Below are 16,467 nucleotides of genomic sequence, written 5' to 3' on the forward strand. Positions count from 1 at the left end.
GCCGCAGGGTCACAGAGGCAGGAAGGGGTCCTGGGATCACAAATCCCAAACAGGGTTCCCAGCCATGGATCACAGTGGCAGGAAGGGGTCCTGGGATCACAAATCCCAAACAGGGTTCCCGGCCGCAGGGCTGCAATGGCAGTGAGAGGTGCAGGGGTCCCGAACCTGTGCAGAGTCCCCAGCAGTCCTGAGCAGAGTTCTGGGGCAAGCGCCGCAAGGGGGAAAGGGAAGGGACCCTGGGGCCCTGATCCCAAGTGACAAAGACTACAATAGATGGTACCTTTAGAATCCCATTTCAGCTCCCTGGCAGGGCTTGTTCCTCAGGATGCAGAAGGTGGAGGTTGGATCGATAGGTCGGATTGATTGATCGATACCTCCACCTTCAACCCAGAGGCTTTTTATCTATAATTTACAAAAGCATATTCATATCTTTATCTACACACTACCCAATCTAGGTGCAATTCTCTAAGTTCATAACACTACGAAAAACTATGAAAAGCAGCATCAAAAACCTACGCATGTAGTATATCTATTAGTGCAAAAACTCTATCTTGCTAGCATAAAAGTTCTATCTTGTTATGTGAAAAACTTTATCTTAACATATGTAAAAAACTTTATCTTATTTGTGCAAAATTCATACCAAAAATTATAAACAGTACTCTATCTTTCTTATATCTAAACTCTATCACTAGGCCTGAATCTCTGTACTTCTACACTAACAATTAGGCACATAGGGTATGTGATGCTTAAAGCTGGAGCTTAAATCTCTACTTTATTTGTGTGTGGCTTTATATATTTTAATTTTTCTAAAGATTTTAATTCAATTCTTGCACTTTTCACTCTCTGCAGAGGATCCATGGAAACATGGACTCCAACAGTCAGTCTTCCTCTGAGAATCTAGTGGAAAAGAAGATGCTCTGCTGTTGGGAATCTCAGGTTTTATCCAGGTAGGAATTCTTGGCTCCTCCCACTGGGTGGAACATCTCACAATGGAATGATTTAATTTTATCAGTCATGTGGTGAGCCTTAATGGCTCATTAACAGCATGTATCCCCCTGGAGGGAGGATGGGTCCTGGGAGAGATAAAGGAACATCGCTCCCCTGGTTTTAACAGCTGGCCCATTAACAGAAGGCATCCACCCCCCTCCCCCCTGGAGTTACAAGAGAGAAAGGAAAAAAAATCTCCCCAGCTGGTTTCAACAGATGAAATAGAATACACATTTTTTGGTTACATAACCCAAGACGAAAGGGAAGGAGAGGAGGTTGTCAGGGCTTGCCCTGCCAGGAGCTGGAAACAACTGTGGTAAATCCCTGGAGCTGAGCTCCAGTCCCAGCCTTGAAATGGGCACCTCTTCCTGCCCCACATTCCTCCTGACACCAGAAGTAGGATCACATTGCAGGAGTGCATTTTGTCAATTCATTATGCTGCACCTCGTTATCTGTACACTGAATCCTGCAGATAACATGTTTTCATTCAACCTTATCTCCCAGAAAGGGAGCCAGTCTGGAGCTGAAGAGAACGAGAGATGGAGAAGCCATAATTTCCTATTCTTTCTTCATATTAAAGTGTTTCAAAATAGAGATTTCAAGATTTGGGAATGTAGTGAGTTTGAAGGTATTAATTTCCATCTTCTATCTAAAAAGCTGTGAGGAATGATTTTTCTTTGACAGGGAGATACTGAAATCTGAGCTAAAGTAACTAAATTCAGAACTATGAAAATACACACAGCCTTTCTACATTGGCTATATGGGGAATTTAGGAAGCTGAAATGAAAGCACCAGGATATAAAGAAAGTAGATCAAGTTCTTCCCTCTGCTGCAGATTTAAGAGCTTCTCTTCTTTGACAAAAACTACCTGACTAATCAGCTCTGCCTTGTCACATAGCACCAACTCTTACATTACAGAGTGCCTTCACAAAATTGGTTTAAAGAAAAAAATATGTGTTTTTCAGCATTTTTCAGCTACAGCTCAGTGTGTCAGATGCCAAGATGGGAGATACTGTTTTGAGAACTAGCATTTTGATAATTATTTGATAATTTTGGTAATTAACATTTGTTTGAAGCACACCTGCACCTGAGTGATTTCTTTCACTATTGGGTTTGTGTGCTGACAGGAAGAAGCTTATTCTTACTATTTAAAAATAGGAAAAAAAGATGATGAATCTTTAACTTTTTCTATACAATATATCAAAAATAATTTACAATATAATTAATATGTGTATAGAAAATTAGAATTAGCAAAACAGGCTTGTTATCCTGCTGACTGGTTTAGAAACAGGACCTGTTTTTTCCTCAGGACCTCTTCCTAAGGAATCTCCTGAGTCAGAAACTCTCAGATGTGAGAACACAGCATCTGATATAGAAAGCCCTTGATCCTGCCAAGGGTTGTAGAAAACTCTCAGGGAAGAATCAAGTCTTGCTGAGCACAGCACAGAGGAGCTGCACAGTTGAATTGTGGTTTATTGTATTTCTGTGGTTTATTCCTGTCGAGGCATTCCCCTCATCTTATACCCCTTTTTTCCAGGTGATGCAGTCTCAGTCTGTCAGCTGATTGATCACTGTTACAACTGGATGACAGTGCTCCATGCTCCATCCAGTGCAACCGGGCTTTTCTTGCTGCACGTGCTCTCCACAGCTGTGGTCTGGGCAGTGCTACCAGGAGCCAAACAGCTCCTTGACTCCCTTCTCAACTTATTCCATGTCTCTTCAGGTTTTTGGCAAATTTGCCTCATCCTTCTGGCTTTTAGACAGTGCTCATAAGAGATCACTGCAGGAACACGATTCATTTATCCAAAGCTCTTTAAAGACTGGAAAGAATGGACATTAAAGGCAGGAAAATGAGACACAGTGCAGGTGAACAGGGGAGAAGGACGTGCATTCAGATTAAATGAGCCCTTCTGTATGCAAGGAACGAAACTGATTTCTGTCTGCCTTTTCTGATGTTATGCTATAATAACAAGGACAAATAGATAGATCTCAGTTGAATGGAAAGTTTAGAGCTGAGTTAGCAGAATGACCAGATCCACTGTGGAAGGGGGAAGGAGGGTCGGGATGCATGGCTGGAATGTGTAGCTCCCCCCACGGCTCTGAATCTGGGTTGTCAATACAAGTTCATGTACTGAAAAAACCACACTTGCTGTGAACCTGCCTTCTGCTACCTTCATCTGAGGTTCCCTTCCTCTTGTGCTGAAAGAAAGAGGGAGCAGTTATCCCAGCATTTATCATTTTACCAACTCATTTATCTTCCCTCAGACACCCTCCTCCCAGCTCACAGGTCCAGTCTATGTAACTGCTCCACAGATGGAAACTATTCCCTATGTTTGATGATCTTTCTCTGAACTTTTTTCAAGTCTGTCTTGGGAGAAAGTAAGTAGAGGTATGGGATGGACAGATGGAAGAAAGATGACTGACCAAAGCTGGAGCATCCAAAATGTGGGTGTGAGAGGGTTACACTGCGGAATCAGTTTCTGCTTTGTTCTTTACCCATTCTCTAATAATTTTCAATTACTGTTCTGTTGTCCTAAACATTAAGCTGATATTTTTATCTATCTCTAATAATTCCAAAATCCTACTCCCAAGCGTATTATTTTGCCTTGAGCCCATCATTTCACACAAAAATTTGTGAATCATTGCTGCACTTTTATTTACTGATTTTTATCTGCTGTCTCATTGCCTTAGCGCTCAGCCTTATAACATCTTCTGCTGTTCCCTGAGGAGAATCCTGCAACTACTTCCTCCCTTCCTTTGTTTCTGCTGTGTGAAGGGACACAGCCCTTTCTTGGGATAAAGCTACAGGTGACCACTTACATCCCTTGGGCTCTGTGTTTCCCTGCCTGGTATTTCCTGGCCAAATACCAATGCTCTGTAGCTTTATCTTGACTAGGCAGCTGTCACTAATAACTGCAGGCAAACTCAACTATTCCAATCAGAACTCTCCCTGCATAAATTAACAGGGAAAAAAGGGAGAGGACCTTTACAGCCCTATTGCACTGTCACAACACTCAGGGCCACAGCTTCCTTCAGGGTTCAGCCTTGCTACAAACCAGTGAAACTACTCTGCCGTTGATTTTATATTAATTGCTGCAGGTCACTTCTCACTTAGGATATTTTAATCCTTTTCTGATTCTTGTTTCTGCTGAAACAGCTGCTGCCTGTTGTTTTCCTAGTCTCCCAAATTGAACTTGCAAAAGGATTTTACATAGTTGTGTCAGTAACCAGAGCCATAAAATAAAAATAATTAAACTTTTTTTTTTTTTTTTTTTTAAGTGGAGTAAAAGTTATCTTCCACCACCCACCACCATTGTATCAGAATCACTGAAGTTTAGGACAGAGACCATTATCTGTCTATACAAAGCATCTCCTGTTAAGTTGTCTACACTGACATGATAAACTTCTTAATTAGATTATTCCATTCCATCTCTTTTTATGGCTCCCCAGTCTGTAATATTTTTATGAATAGTTTATGCTGTGGTATACTTATTAATATGCTTCTACAACCTAAATGGCATAATTATCTTGAAGGTTCAATTAAAAAGTAATCTAGTAGGATTACTCAATTACTGAGTGCGGGAAAGACTCCTATTCTGTTCTCACTGTCTTTCATCTCAGACATAATTGAATTGGTCTCTCTCCCAAATAAAATGCAGCTTTTCATCCCTGTGGAACAAGGAGAGAGGTCATGGAGACCGGTGGAGACCACATATAATGTCTATTTTTACCTCCACTTTTTTCTTTAAAGATACAATTAAATTTGTTGTACACTCAAATTGCAGCCACTATATGCACTCTCTTAGAGACAAGACAGAAAAAGAAATTACTTTCATTGCTGTTTATTGGAATTGAAGAACAGTTTTTCTGTTTTGAGTTCATTAGCCAGGCCTTTACAAGTGCAATAGAAGTAAAACAATCAATTTACATTTTAATTCTTACAAATGTTTCACTTTACAAACTTGTAAATAGGTACCACCACTCTTTTAGAAAGTGTCAGAAAATTCTGACAGATATAAATATGTAATTTAATATTCCTAACTTAAAACTCCAGATACAATTTCCAGGAACAATAATTGTGAGCAGTGCCAGGGCTGTATTAGTAGTCTGCTTTTCTTCCAGGGAATTAGTCACAATAGTTATTGTAAAATCGAGCTTTTGAAACTGGAATATTTTACCTTAGTGCTGGTAAATTAGCGGCACTAAAGAATGAATTGGTTTGACTCACTCAGTTTTCTTTCCAGGGAGACACAAAGACAAGTTTTATGTTTTAGCTTTTTCAATTTGACGTATTAGGTGCCACTAACTGAGGGTACACACCTGTGTTAGTGTCATCCACGCGTCTTCAGTATACCCAGATTGCTTCTTTTGCAGGGAATATGCAGGAATTCTGGCAAAAATGCCCACCTTAAGGAAGCTTGTTTTGAAAATAATAAACCCATGCATTTATCCACAGTGTTTTCCAAAAATATTTTAATGAAATATTAGTCTATCTCTGTATGATTACTATTTTAATGAAAGAAAGTCTTGGATCACCCAGCTTTTCTCTCTAATAATTATTGATTTCAGTGTGTGTATGGAGTAGTTTCTTGGTATCCTTCCAAATCATAAAAACTTTTTTTCTTAAAAGGTCTGAAAATAGGCATAATTTAAAATCATAAGCTACTTTCCTGATTAAAATATCCCCAAGATTAGATCATTGGTGAAATAAACAAAATTTAATTTCTTTGGCTATTTTTAAAGGAACTTATTACAGACAGATTTCAGACTGGGGCATAGTTTGATGATGAGAGTAATGGACTTCAAGTCTTTTTGCTGTTTTGAGACTGCACACAGTGTCTATAGAGATTTTGTGAGATTTGAAATTAATTTAATAGGGTTTTATACCCATGGACTAAGAAAATAAGAAGTTTCATGGACTTCTGTCATCCCACCTCATTTCCTGACTTGGCTTTTGCAGTTGGAGCCCTAAAATTTTGCATGCAGGAGTTCAGAGTGCTGAAAGCCAGTGTCTAACAGGTTCTTGTCTAGGAAAGTGAGAGCACTTTTCTTGGGTATCCCTGCAAACAGAGACATTTGAATATCCATTCATTAAAACAATATAACTATTGGTTAAACTTTAATGAGTCAGCCTAAGAATGTTGCTGTGCTGGGAGACATTTCACAGCAACAGTGCTTCAAATATTTACTTACTTATTGTTTCCTTGACGTTAATAATGGAATATCAGAGACTCTGTTTGCATTTCTCTCCTGTTAAACAAAGCACATTCATTTGGGGATTTAAATGGGCCACTTTCTCTGTTGTGAGCTACCAGGGATTCCAGCTATTTTTATAAGTCAGAGAGAATTTTCTGTAGTTATGGAAAAAGTTTCAGATTATTTATTTTGTAAGCTTGTTGCTTTGTGTCTCATATCCAAAAAATGAGTAGTTGGGTTTGCTCACCGAGGGATGTTTCTTCCTGGCATTTGGGATCCAGTTCTGAAATACAGATTTTTATGGTTTAGGTGTCAAACCAGAAATGGCCTCATTTAAAGTGTTGTAAAGGTTTGCAGCACCACCGAGGTGAGCAGCGAAATCCTGGCACCACCGAACCTTGCAGTAAGGCTGGAACTCCCAGCTGGAGAGAGGGCATTGCGGTCAGTGTAAATGAAAACTATTTTAGAGTGTGAAGACGCACTCTGTCCTGCACGGCGAAGTGGAAGGAGCCCACCTGAAACACAAACCCAACAGCATCCAACTGAGTGTGAGGCTCTGGCACCACCTGCGGGTGACGACGCTGTCCCAGCCCGGGCTCCCATGCCCGCTCCTTTCCCGGGCTCCACGGCGTGCGCCAGAGCGCAGGGCAGCCCACCATGCTGTCCCTGCGCCGCGCCAGGCGCCTCCCAGGGAAGCGATCCCTGGGCCAGCGAACAGCCCCTCAGGGGAGAGGCCATGGGCCGGCCTCATCCCCGCGCATGCGCGACCGCGGCGCGGCAACATGGCGGAGTTGGAGGAGTGAGTGCGGCATGGCGGGAGGGCTGCAGGGACTGCGGGGTCTGCCGCCATCCGCGGGGTGGGGGTGGCCCGGGGGGTTCGGGATGTGATCGGGATGTGATCGGGATGTAATCGGGATGTGACCGGATTGTCCCGTCCGCAGGCCGAGGCGGCGGATCCCGCTGGTGCCGGAGAACTTGCTGAAGAAGAGGAAGGCGTACCTGGCCATCAAGGCCACCCAGGCCAAGCAGGCGCTGCTCAACAAGCGAAAGGTACGGCGAGTCCCGACAGAGGGGTCGTACAGCCCCAGCTCGTCCTCCGGGAGGAGGGAATGGCAATTCCTTGAAATTCCTAGGAAATTATCTGAGTGGTTAGGCCCCTCAGTGAGGGGGTGCTGGAGCGCCGCGGGTAGGCAGGGATCATCTTCGGGGTTCCGAGGGGAGGTTGAGTCCCTCATTATCTTCTCCGTGTGTCGCTGAGCCTTGTAAAGAGGGCAGAATTTTACAGGTTATTATACCGAAACAGAAATATATGGAAGACTCTGAGTTGTTCCTGTTGGGTCAGTGGTGGTCAGGTGTTTGGGAATGGGAAACTGCATATGGGAACATGTGGGAAACTGCAGCGCTGCTGCTATGTCGCTGCTGCCCTGGGATTTTACTGTCTGAAACCACCTTTGTGTTGTAACCCTGCATGGAAACTGTGCTTTTCTGAGGGTGCATTTAGAGTTATTTATCTGTTAAAGCAGCACAGGTCATGCTGAAGCTTTTTTCTGCGTGTGGGGTGGCACATATACTAGTGCAGACACACCCTGTGTACACTGCCATTTCCAGAGTGGCAGAGCACAGCAAACCTTTCAAATTTCAAATCTGAGACCTGTCTGCTGTACCCCAGCTAATACAGTAGGTGTCTGTTTTAAAGGTTTCCCAGTGAATTTTGTGGGATTATGTGCAGAACTCCTGCCATTTTTGTATGTTACCGTGTTTACATTTTTAAAAGCATCAGTGTCTTGCTGTATTTCCAAGGTCGAAGCATAAGCAATAACATGAAATAGCCACTCCTTAAGATTCTCATTAGAAAAAGGACCTTAGTGATGAGACTTTGATTAGGTCTGCCTGCTTTGAAAATTCAGACCAATTTCATGGGTGATTTACAAGGTGAAATAGAACAGAAGCGAAACACAACATTAGATTCTTTAATTTAAAATGCCCTGCTAATTTAACCAGTAGAATATCTTAAGTATAATTGTGTTATGCTGTGCATTTTCAAGTCCTATTCGTATGAGGAAACATTATGACTTAGGTGGATATATTAATTTCTAAGCAAGGAGAGGCATTTAAATGTCTCTTTAATTTTAAGAAAGAGCTTTACATTTTCTAGTGATAATGAAAAGACTTTATCAGGTGAGCTAGGTGTTCTCTGTTTAAATTAGGAATACTTGAAAGTTACTTGAATGTTTGAATATTTTTCACATGTGCACGTGTATAGAAAAGGACTTTGGGTGCAGTTATTTTCTGTTGAAGGGTAATTTTGAGTCACACTAGGGTATTGCTGTACATCTGTTTTGCCCACATGTTGTTTCTGGCTTTCCCAGCCATTGCTGAGCTGTATGCCTAGAAGTACCTTGGGTCTTGTTCCATTTTCCCTAATTTATATTTTTCGTGCGGAAAAACTCTTTGTTCACTGTTCATAAATAATAGTTGTTTATAAATTGATGTGTTGTTCCTCAGTTCTGTCTCCCTTGGGCTTAGATAATCAAATTTGTTTTACTACTGCTTCTAAAGCTGAAAGAACATTGTTCACTACTCTTGCATTTCATTTGGCCTTTCAGATGTAAACCTCTGAGACTTTTGGGATGAGGTGACACTTTGTTTTCCTTTTGTCTGTAGCAGCAGAAGGGGAAACAGATTCAGTTTAGGCGCCTGGAGACCTTTGTCCGGGATTCATGGCGCAAGCGCCGGGATGACACCCGGCTGAGGCGCATGGAGCAGAGGCCTGGGCAGGCAATTGCATCGCAGGAGAGCAAACTGGCATTCGTTGTGAGGATTGTGGAGTAAGAACCTTCCCCTGTTCCTTCCTCTATTCCTCTATTCCTCTATTCCTTTATTTTATGACTACCCTTTGTTGTGTCATTTCTATGCCAAGGCAGTGGGATCAACCCAGACATATCTCCTTGCAGGTGATGTGGGGCCTTTTGGTGCTGTATTAGAGAAGTGTGGTTACTAATAATTTTTTTTTCTTCAGTATTAAGGGAGTGACTAAGAGGGTAAAGAGAGTGATTGAGTTGCTGCGGCTGAAGAAGAATTACACTGGTGTATTTGTGAAACTGAGCCCGCTGTCGCTGAAGATGCTGCGGATCGTGGAGCCCTACGTGGCGTGGGGGTATGTACTCCTCCTGTGAATTTGGGGTCATTGGATTCTCCAGCTGCTATCACAGATCCATTACTTTTCCTGTAATGGTCAAAACTTAATCAACTTCTTATATAAAACTTGTTACTGTCACTTTTCTCATTGTTCTCGACATAACTTGGTTACTTTCCCACCTCTGCACGAGAAAGTGGGATGGGGCTTCCCTCTGCATCTTGTCTGTTAACAAAATCTGATTTTTGCTTCTGTACAGACCGCCTAACCTGAAATCTGTACGAGAGCTCATCCTGAAACGGGGCCAAGCCAAGATCAAGAAAAAGAGGGTGTCTCTGACAGATAATATGCTGATAGAGGAACATTTAGGTAAGGAAGAGGGTGAGAAAATTGAGGAAAGCTTTAGCTGCTGAGAGTTTACAGTCTGACCTGAAAGGGTGAGGGGAGACAAAATCTTGCCAAACTGGAGGACTGGCAGTTCTGGAGCAGTGTGAGATGATACAGTTGGACTTCTCTTTTTCATGCAGGGGGCTGTGGTATCATTTGCCTGGAAGATCTTATTCATGAAATCTACTCAACTGGGAAGTATTTCAAAACAGTTACCAGCTTTCTGTGGCCATTCCATCTGTCGGTAGCTCGCCATGCATCGCGGAACAGAGTGGGTTTCCTCAAGGAGATGGGCAAGCCTGGCTACAGAGGTGATGCAATCAACCAGCTCATCCGTCAGCTCAACTAGTCAGGTGAGCAGTTACAATTGGTTAATTCTGAGGCTTACCCTTGACTTCCTTTCCTAAGGACAACAAGACTGCCATTGAAGATGAAGGGAGGGCTCCCTTGGTTTTCATTGTCACTCTACGAAAGTGACCTCAGAGTAGGGAAAACCAATCAAGTGTAGGTCCCATTAGCAATCAGCACATGATGTTGGACACCTCCATGAAGGCTTGGCTCCTGGGAGATAATATGACTGTTGTTTTTCTTCCCTATTCTGCAGGGGTTTTGTGAAAACTTCAGGATCTATGACCTATTCCTTTTCACATGTACCTTTCATGGACATGATCTACATGCAACGATCTATATGCAACTTCTCTTGACTGCTGGTGCCTCTATAAAAGAAGAAATACAGAGATGATGATGGAGATGGAGTTTGGGCTGGCCCTTTTTAAAGGAGAAATTCTGTTTGGTACAAGAATGACCTTCCTGGAGCAATTTGACTTTTGCATCTCTGTAAAATGTTTTTTATGCTCACTACTGCAGACTTCACTCTTTAAAGTGCACCTGCTTGTAAGGGTGAAGGGGAACTGCAGTCACAATTGTGCTGACAGGCAAAATAAAACACCAAGGTATTGTTCTGTTACTGCAACATAAGCCCTGGCAGTGAATAATTAAGCACCTAGATTGTATAAAAATATGGGGTTTGTGCTCCTGATATAAAGAGGACTGCCTTTTTTTTTTTTACTTCTGATAGATTGGGACTGCTGGGGAAGAATTATTTCCTGAAAATAGGAAAGCCTAAAAAGGTTGTAGTACAGTCATGGGGTGGGGTATATGTAATGAATGTTTTTTAAATAAACTTTTGAAATTACATTATTATAACAGAAGGCTCTACATGGAAAAAGCAGTTAAAACACTCTGTCTGGAACGAATTTAATGAAGGAAGTGAACAAAACCATGGAAGACTGGAAGTTCTAAGGTTTTAAATACTTAATTTCTTCTACAAAAATGGGTAAAAATGGGTAAGAACACATGAAGAATCCAGTGCTGTTTAACAAATATGGAAGGCACTGTGCTTAGTCAGTAATTCACTGCGATTAATTAAATAGTTATTTGAAGACTTGGGTGGGGGCAAACTGTTGACCCATGAATGGATTTCATATGGACTCCACACCACTTGGAGACACAGGAAGGAAAGAGTTAAGTAACAACACAAGGAGGATGCCTTTTGGGTGTTACTTGTGTGACAGTTATAAAGGATGTAGCATTCATAAAACCATCTGAAATACGAAGCACTGCAGACTCTGAATTAGGGAACGCTGTAAAACTTGAAGCTTTATTCTGCAAAAACAAGAATACAAACATAGAAACTGCTGGATAGACACTACAGATGCACACAGACTTAAAACCTCTGTCCCCAGAACTAGAGCCCAGTGGTCATTAAAATACCAGGCTTCATGCATTTAAAGTTTTCTTGATAAACAGCTGCTTTCATTATAGAGAGGTACAAGAATTGCTTGGCTGATTCATTCTAGGGTTATTTCTGGTAGTAAAACAGCCCACGTTTTTAACATCAGAACTGGCATATTAAGAATGAGATGTTTTTAGTTGCTACAGAGAACTTACGACTGCTAACAATGTAGTTTTAAAAATCATCTTAAAATATAAAATTACAGGATCTGAACACAATTCTAGGAGCTAATCCTAGCTTTAGGCAATTTTTCTAGCAGAGGCAGTGGTTTACCACACCATTAGTTTAGTTTAGCTCATACAGTAAATCTCTTTAAAAATTATGCCAGCTTAGCCTAGTGTCACATTATCATAGGCATTTTGTCTTTGTGTCATACTTCATCAAGAGGACAGTAATAATGCATTCATGACTTAGCTGCATGATGAACAGAAACTATACAAGGTGACAGGATATTTACACACGCAAAACTTGCCCCTGCATCTTAGGGAACAGAATCCTTCTTGTAAGCCACCGTGGTGTTGACTTTGTGTATTGTGGTAGTGAAGGAACGCAGCCGAACCTCTTCTGAATTTGCTATAAACTGTGGTCCTGACTCTTCCCACTTTTCTGGCACTGCCAAATCTTTATCTGTGTATATCAGCAAGTCAAAAGCACCTGGGAGCAAGGGAGAACAAATTCACCATAAGGAGATGGCAGGTTTGAAGTGCATCTTCTGAACTTGAGACAAGGACCAAGGTTTTCAGAAGTTACACTGATACTCGTTATGTGAAAAAAAACAATACTTGTGAGGCCATGTTAGTTTTCTCGAGTGTCATAATTTTTTTAGAATGTTATAATGCTGTGGAGCTGAGCTCTATACAACACTTCATATGAACAAATTATTCATGAAAACTTGCATTCCTTAGGGCATACATACTAATTTCCTTAAGTTTGTTAAGCCCCACCAAGTTCTGTCCTGATCTCCGTCTAACAAAGTGCTGTCTCACAAATGTGATGGTACATAATGCGTAATAATTTAAAAAGCCTCAGAAAACCAGGAAATAGCTTCTAAAGTTGGATAAGTTACTAAGGTTTTTCAGAAGCGTTTGATTTCTTTAGTGCAGTTTGGAATACTCACAGGCAGATTCCAAGAGTGGCAAGAAGGTTACTGTGGCAGTTATTTGTCTGATGACAGAGCGAATTTCATCCTGAATTGCCTTCTGAGATTTCTCTCGTGGTCCACTGGAAAAGAAAACTCTGGTAAGAGAGAAAATTTCTAGTGTGCTGAGTTCCCTCTAAATACAGTTCTCTTTGTTAAGCTCTGGGAGTCTGCTACAGTAGTTTCAGAGTAGTAGTGACAATTTCAAGTCCTTAGAAAACTTAAGTGATAGTGGGTCTCCGTTTATTGTTATTTGTTGTTGTGTATTCAATCATATATAGACTGGTTTGCATACAAGCAGAGGGCAGGGCACTGAGAAAGGTTTGAAGGAACAAGTCCATGGCATTGATCCTGTGCCTGGACCGGTACTCGGGATAGGGAACCGCAGGACTGAAGGTACCGCAATACTCACTTGTCATCCTTTGCAGTTTTGTCACACTCGATGTCAAACTGCCATCTCTCCAGGACCTCGCTGCTCTCGATGCTGGAGATGACCACCACCAGGCGCTGCACGATGCACTTGTACAGCCACTCTGCAAGAAGCCATGGCAGTCACTTAGAACGCGAGAAGCAGGGGCAGGGACACCGCAGGTACGGCCCCGCTGCCGACCCACACCTTTCATCTGCTCCGTCACGTTGTTGAGGTAGTTGGCCAGCTCGGGGTCCGTGGTGACCAGCAGGGTGAGCCCGTACTTCTGCACGCGGGTGAAGGTCTCGGGTGGGTAGATGCCGCGCTGGTACAGGATGCTGTTGATTCCATAGGCTGCACGATTTAGACGAAGAGGGATAAGGATGTGTACCACACCCTCTCCCACCTCCCAGCCGGCGGCCATGTCGCTCCACAAGACGCGGCCTCCCACCCTCTCGCCTTCCCTCCCACCCTCCTTCTCTCCCTCCCTCTCTCGCAGCGCGGTCCCCGAGGCCTCCCGCGGAGCCCTCACAGAAGAACTCGGCGACGAGCTCCGCGCTGCCGCGCAGGGTGATCCCCTGATGCTCCCGGCCCAGCTGCAGCTGCGCCGCCATGGTCGCCACTTCCCCGCCGCTCGGTTCGAATCCGGCCCCGCCCCCGCCCCTGCCCCCGCCCCTTCCCGCCCGCGCGGCCGCGCTGAAGGCGGCGTGCACCGCTTCAGGAAACGCCGCCGGCGTTCGCGCTGGGAATCGCCATTCCTTGTGCCCCTTATCCGTGTAAAACTGCGGGGCTGCAGTGGGGTCCCGAGGGTGCCTGGTGGGAAAGGAAGAGGGTATTTTCCCCCGTGTTAAACTCCCTATCCCTGCCGGTGTCCTTACGTCTGTGGGTGGGGCTGAGGAGAGCGCGGATCGGGGTGGAGCGAGTGAGTAGCTCTGGCATGGGATTGCAGTGGGAAGTTGCGTTTCAGTGTTTGCCTAGATGTATTCGACCTTATGAACATAAAAAGGGTATTTTCCAGGTATGAATTGAGCAAATACTTCATTATGATTTTTTGGTGGCTTTCGTGGCGTAAGTCATGCAGTAGCTGTTTCAAATAAAAGTATTATTGTGCAAGCACTGTGAAGAGGCATGTGGGAAGAACGTGGCAAAGCAGCATAAACAATTTTTCCTTCAGTCCATAATAACTCCAGGAAAAAAAAAAAAAAAGAAAAAAAAAGAAAAAAAAAGAAAAAAAAGGGGTAAGAGGAATTGGGTCATTGGGCTGCCTTGGTGAAGGGAATTTGCTACTTGGTCAAACAACTTCACTCCTGTTACTACAGGGAGATCAAGGAAGATGTTGCAACCAGCAGTGGCTGTCACCTGGAGGAAGGTCTGACAGAGGTTAACAGGTAAGAGAAACTGTGCAAAACAAGTAAATCCTGAAGTATGTTAATAATATGAAGAGGGAAAGTTACAGTCTGCTGGGATAGTAAAGAGGTTGCCAGCTAATTAGTTGATAAAATCAATTATAAGAAAATGAAAATAAATGGATTTTTGAGGCACAGAAGAGCTGCAAATGAAATTATTCCCTCAATGTGATTTTTCCAAAGCATTAACTGACATTATCATCTAAGGCATACCTGTGTTAGATACTGATATTGCCCTTGGAAAGAAACAAATTGAACAGTCTTAAAATCAAGTTGTAGTCAAAACAGAACTATTTATACTGAGGATAAAAACCATGTAGTCATTACATAGTACAATGGTCCAGCTGCTAAGAGAGTGAATTGATGTTGTGTTTGCTTATTTTATTGTAATAAAACACTTTTTCTCAAAAGCTTAGGCTTTCTCTTGGTTCCAGTTTTGATCCAAGAGGAAGTATGGTTTGCCTCAAAGTTCAGGCTGCTGTGATTAAAACAAGTGGTATAGTTCTGAAGTTATGTGCTGAAGTTCTGAAAGGGTCTGAATAATTTAATTTAAACAGGGGAAATTTATTCTGGCTCTTGTTCACTAGTGATTGTGTTATACGTAAGTCTTCTGAATAAAATATTTTCTGAGTAAGAGTAGTATATTTCCAAGGCTGTGATAATGAAAGCATTTTTCATCCAAAGCCTAACTTTTATAAGTTGAATTGCTGTGAATATCAGCTGTTTTTCTTAAAACCTCATGTACTGTGGTGCTCTTATTTGTTTATCCCAAAATGTTCTCAGCCCTCTGGGGTTTTTTTGACATTTGGCTTCTTGTCCATTTTGCTTTTGGAGAGCAGGTCATTTTTGTGACAAATAAAAGATCTTGAAAGCATAAGACGTGGCAAGAATAGTAGAGCTTTCAATTAATATTTAACATATTTCTCTTCTAGCTGTCTTACAGTTAAAATCAGACAGAAGAAAGGAATCCAGGTGTGTCTTGGTTTACTAAGTTAATTTCACTGTGTTTCCGTTTGGATGGTTTTCACACACACGGGTGCATATGTTTATCACCTACAGACTTAATTGCTTCCTAATTACTTCTAACAAGATTCACCTGGCAGGCACTGAGAGTGGTTGGTGACCTCTGTTAGACCTCTATGCTTCCTGCACCCGGCATTTCAGAGTTTTGGGTCACTTTTCTCTCCCTGGTTCTTTGTTGTGATTAGCACCAGTTTCTGCCCTGATGTGCTCCCTTCTCGTCAACAAAAATCCTCAACACCTTTGCATTTTGTCTGTGCTGTAACTAAGCTGGAGTTGCCACCTGACCATGGCCCGGCCAGGTGTGATGGGGACACGCACTCCAGTCCGTCATGTTCCTGACCGCGCTCCATTAGGCAGTGCCTATAGTTTGTGCTTGGGAAGTGTCCAGCAGGGGGAGAATACTGCGGCTCTGCCAGGGGGACTGCTCTGGGTGAGTGGCTGATTGGTGTCAGGCTACTTCCTGACCAGTTCCGAGGGACTCTCACAAACTAGGATGACAGGCTAAGTTATGGGTTCTAGCACACCAGGAATTGGCTATCCTTGCTTTAATTATCTCATTATAAAACCTTCATAAGGCATGTGAAATCCCAGTTGATTTTAATTCAGATCTCTTACAACTCTTCAGTCATTGTTCAGTTTCTCAATTTGATGTTACAACACAATTTTTTTTGTTTCTCGTTCTGTGAAAGGAAATGTTCTGTATTTAGCTTGGCTTTTCTGCAACATTTAACGATTGTTTCCCCATGGCAATTGTCAGTGAACCATGGGCAATCCAAATCACTGGTATGCCTTCATTATTTTTTAAGGCAAGTCAGGTTGCATTCCCATAGTCATTCAGCACACTAGAAGACATAATCCACTTGCAGAGTTCATTCCCATTATTTATTTATTTTTTAACCTTCAGGAGGATGCGGACAGATCTCTTCTCTCCAGCACAACAAAACAGCAAATTTTGCTATTTTGAAATGAAAGTTTCAACAGTCTTTGTAG

At 42.5% G+C, this 16,467-nt stretch overlaps 2 protein-coding genes and 1 long non-coding RNA gene across 3 annotated transcripts in view; 2 read left to right on the forward strand and 1 right to left on the reverse strand.

Annotated features, from left to right (window-relative positions):
* The window catches only part of LOC134559895 (uncharacterized), an 85,305-nt gene extending 78,516 nt beyond the window's left edge, over positions 1-6,789 (forward strand). The window contains exons 16-17 of the long non-coding RNA XR_010082616.1: positions 850-947; positions 6,493-6,789. This is a non-coding gene — a long non-coding RNA (uncharacterized LOC134559895). The remainder of the gene's footprint in view (positions 1-849; positions 948-6,492) is intronic.
* Positions 6,790-6,850: 61 nt separating this feature from the next.
* Positions 6,851-10,903, forward strand: RPL7L1 (ribosomal protein L7 like 1). The gene is made up of 7 exons (XM_063415226.1): positions 6,851-6,982; positions 7,125-7,233; positions 8,848-9,011; positions 9,203-9,340; positions 9,579-9,688; positions 9,847-10,059; positions 10,311-10,903. Exons 1-6 carry the CDS (start codon positions 6,966-6,968, stop codon positions 10,053-10,055), a joined length of 747 nt encoding a protein of 248 aa, XP_063271296.1. The 5' UTR covers positions 6,851-6,965; the 3' UTR covers positions 10,056-10,059; positions 10,311-10,903.
* On the reverse strand, positions 10,400-15,292 carry MAD2L1 (mitotic arrest deficient 2 like 1). The gene is made up of 5 exons (XM_063415225.1): positions 13,581-15,292; positions 13,256-13,402; positions 13,052-13,172; positions 12,619-12,722; positions 10,400-12,155 (listed from the first exon to the last, which is right to left on the reverse strand). Exons 1-5 carry the CDS (start codon positions 13,660-13,662, stop codon positions 11,983-11,985), a joined length of 627 nt encoding a protein of 208 aa, XP_063271295.1. The 5' UTR covers positions 13,663-15,292; the 3' UTR covers positions 10,400-11,982.
* Between the last annotated feature and the right edge of the window lie 1,175 nt (positions 15,293-16,467).

Source organism: Prinia subflava, chromosome 18 (assembly GCF_021018805.1).
Source record: "Prinia subflava isolate CZ2003 ecotype Zambia chromosome 18, Cam_Psub_1.2, whole genome shotgun sequence".
NCBI lineage: Eukaryota > Metazoa > Chordata > Aves > Passeriformes > Cisticolidae > Prinia > Prinia subflava.

Coding starts and splice junctions, on each gene's coding strand:
- RPL7L1 (XM_063415226.1), top strand. Junction 7,234..8,847: donor CGCTGCTCAACAAGCGAAAG/GTACGGCGAGTC, acceptor TTTTGTCTGTAG/CAGCAGAAGGGGAAACAGAT. Junction 9,341..9,578: donor GAGCCCTACGTGGCGTGGGG/GTATGTACTCCT, acceptor GCTTCTGTACAG/ACCGCCTAACCTGAAATCTG.
- MAD2L1 (XM_063415225.1), bottom strand. CDS start 13,662: ATGGCGGCGCAGCTGCAGCTGGGCCGGGAGCATCAGGGGATCACCCTG. Junction 13,403..13,580: donor GCTCGTCGCCGAGTTCTTCT/GTGAGGGCTCCG, acceptor TAAATCGTGCAG/CCTATGGAATCAACAGCATC. Junction 12,723..13,051: donor AAAACTGCAAAGGATGACAA/GTGAGTATTGCG, acceptor TTTCTTTTCCAG/TGGACCACGAGAGAAATCTC.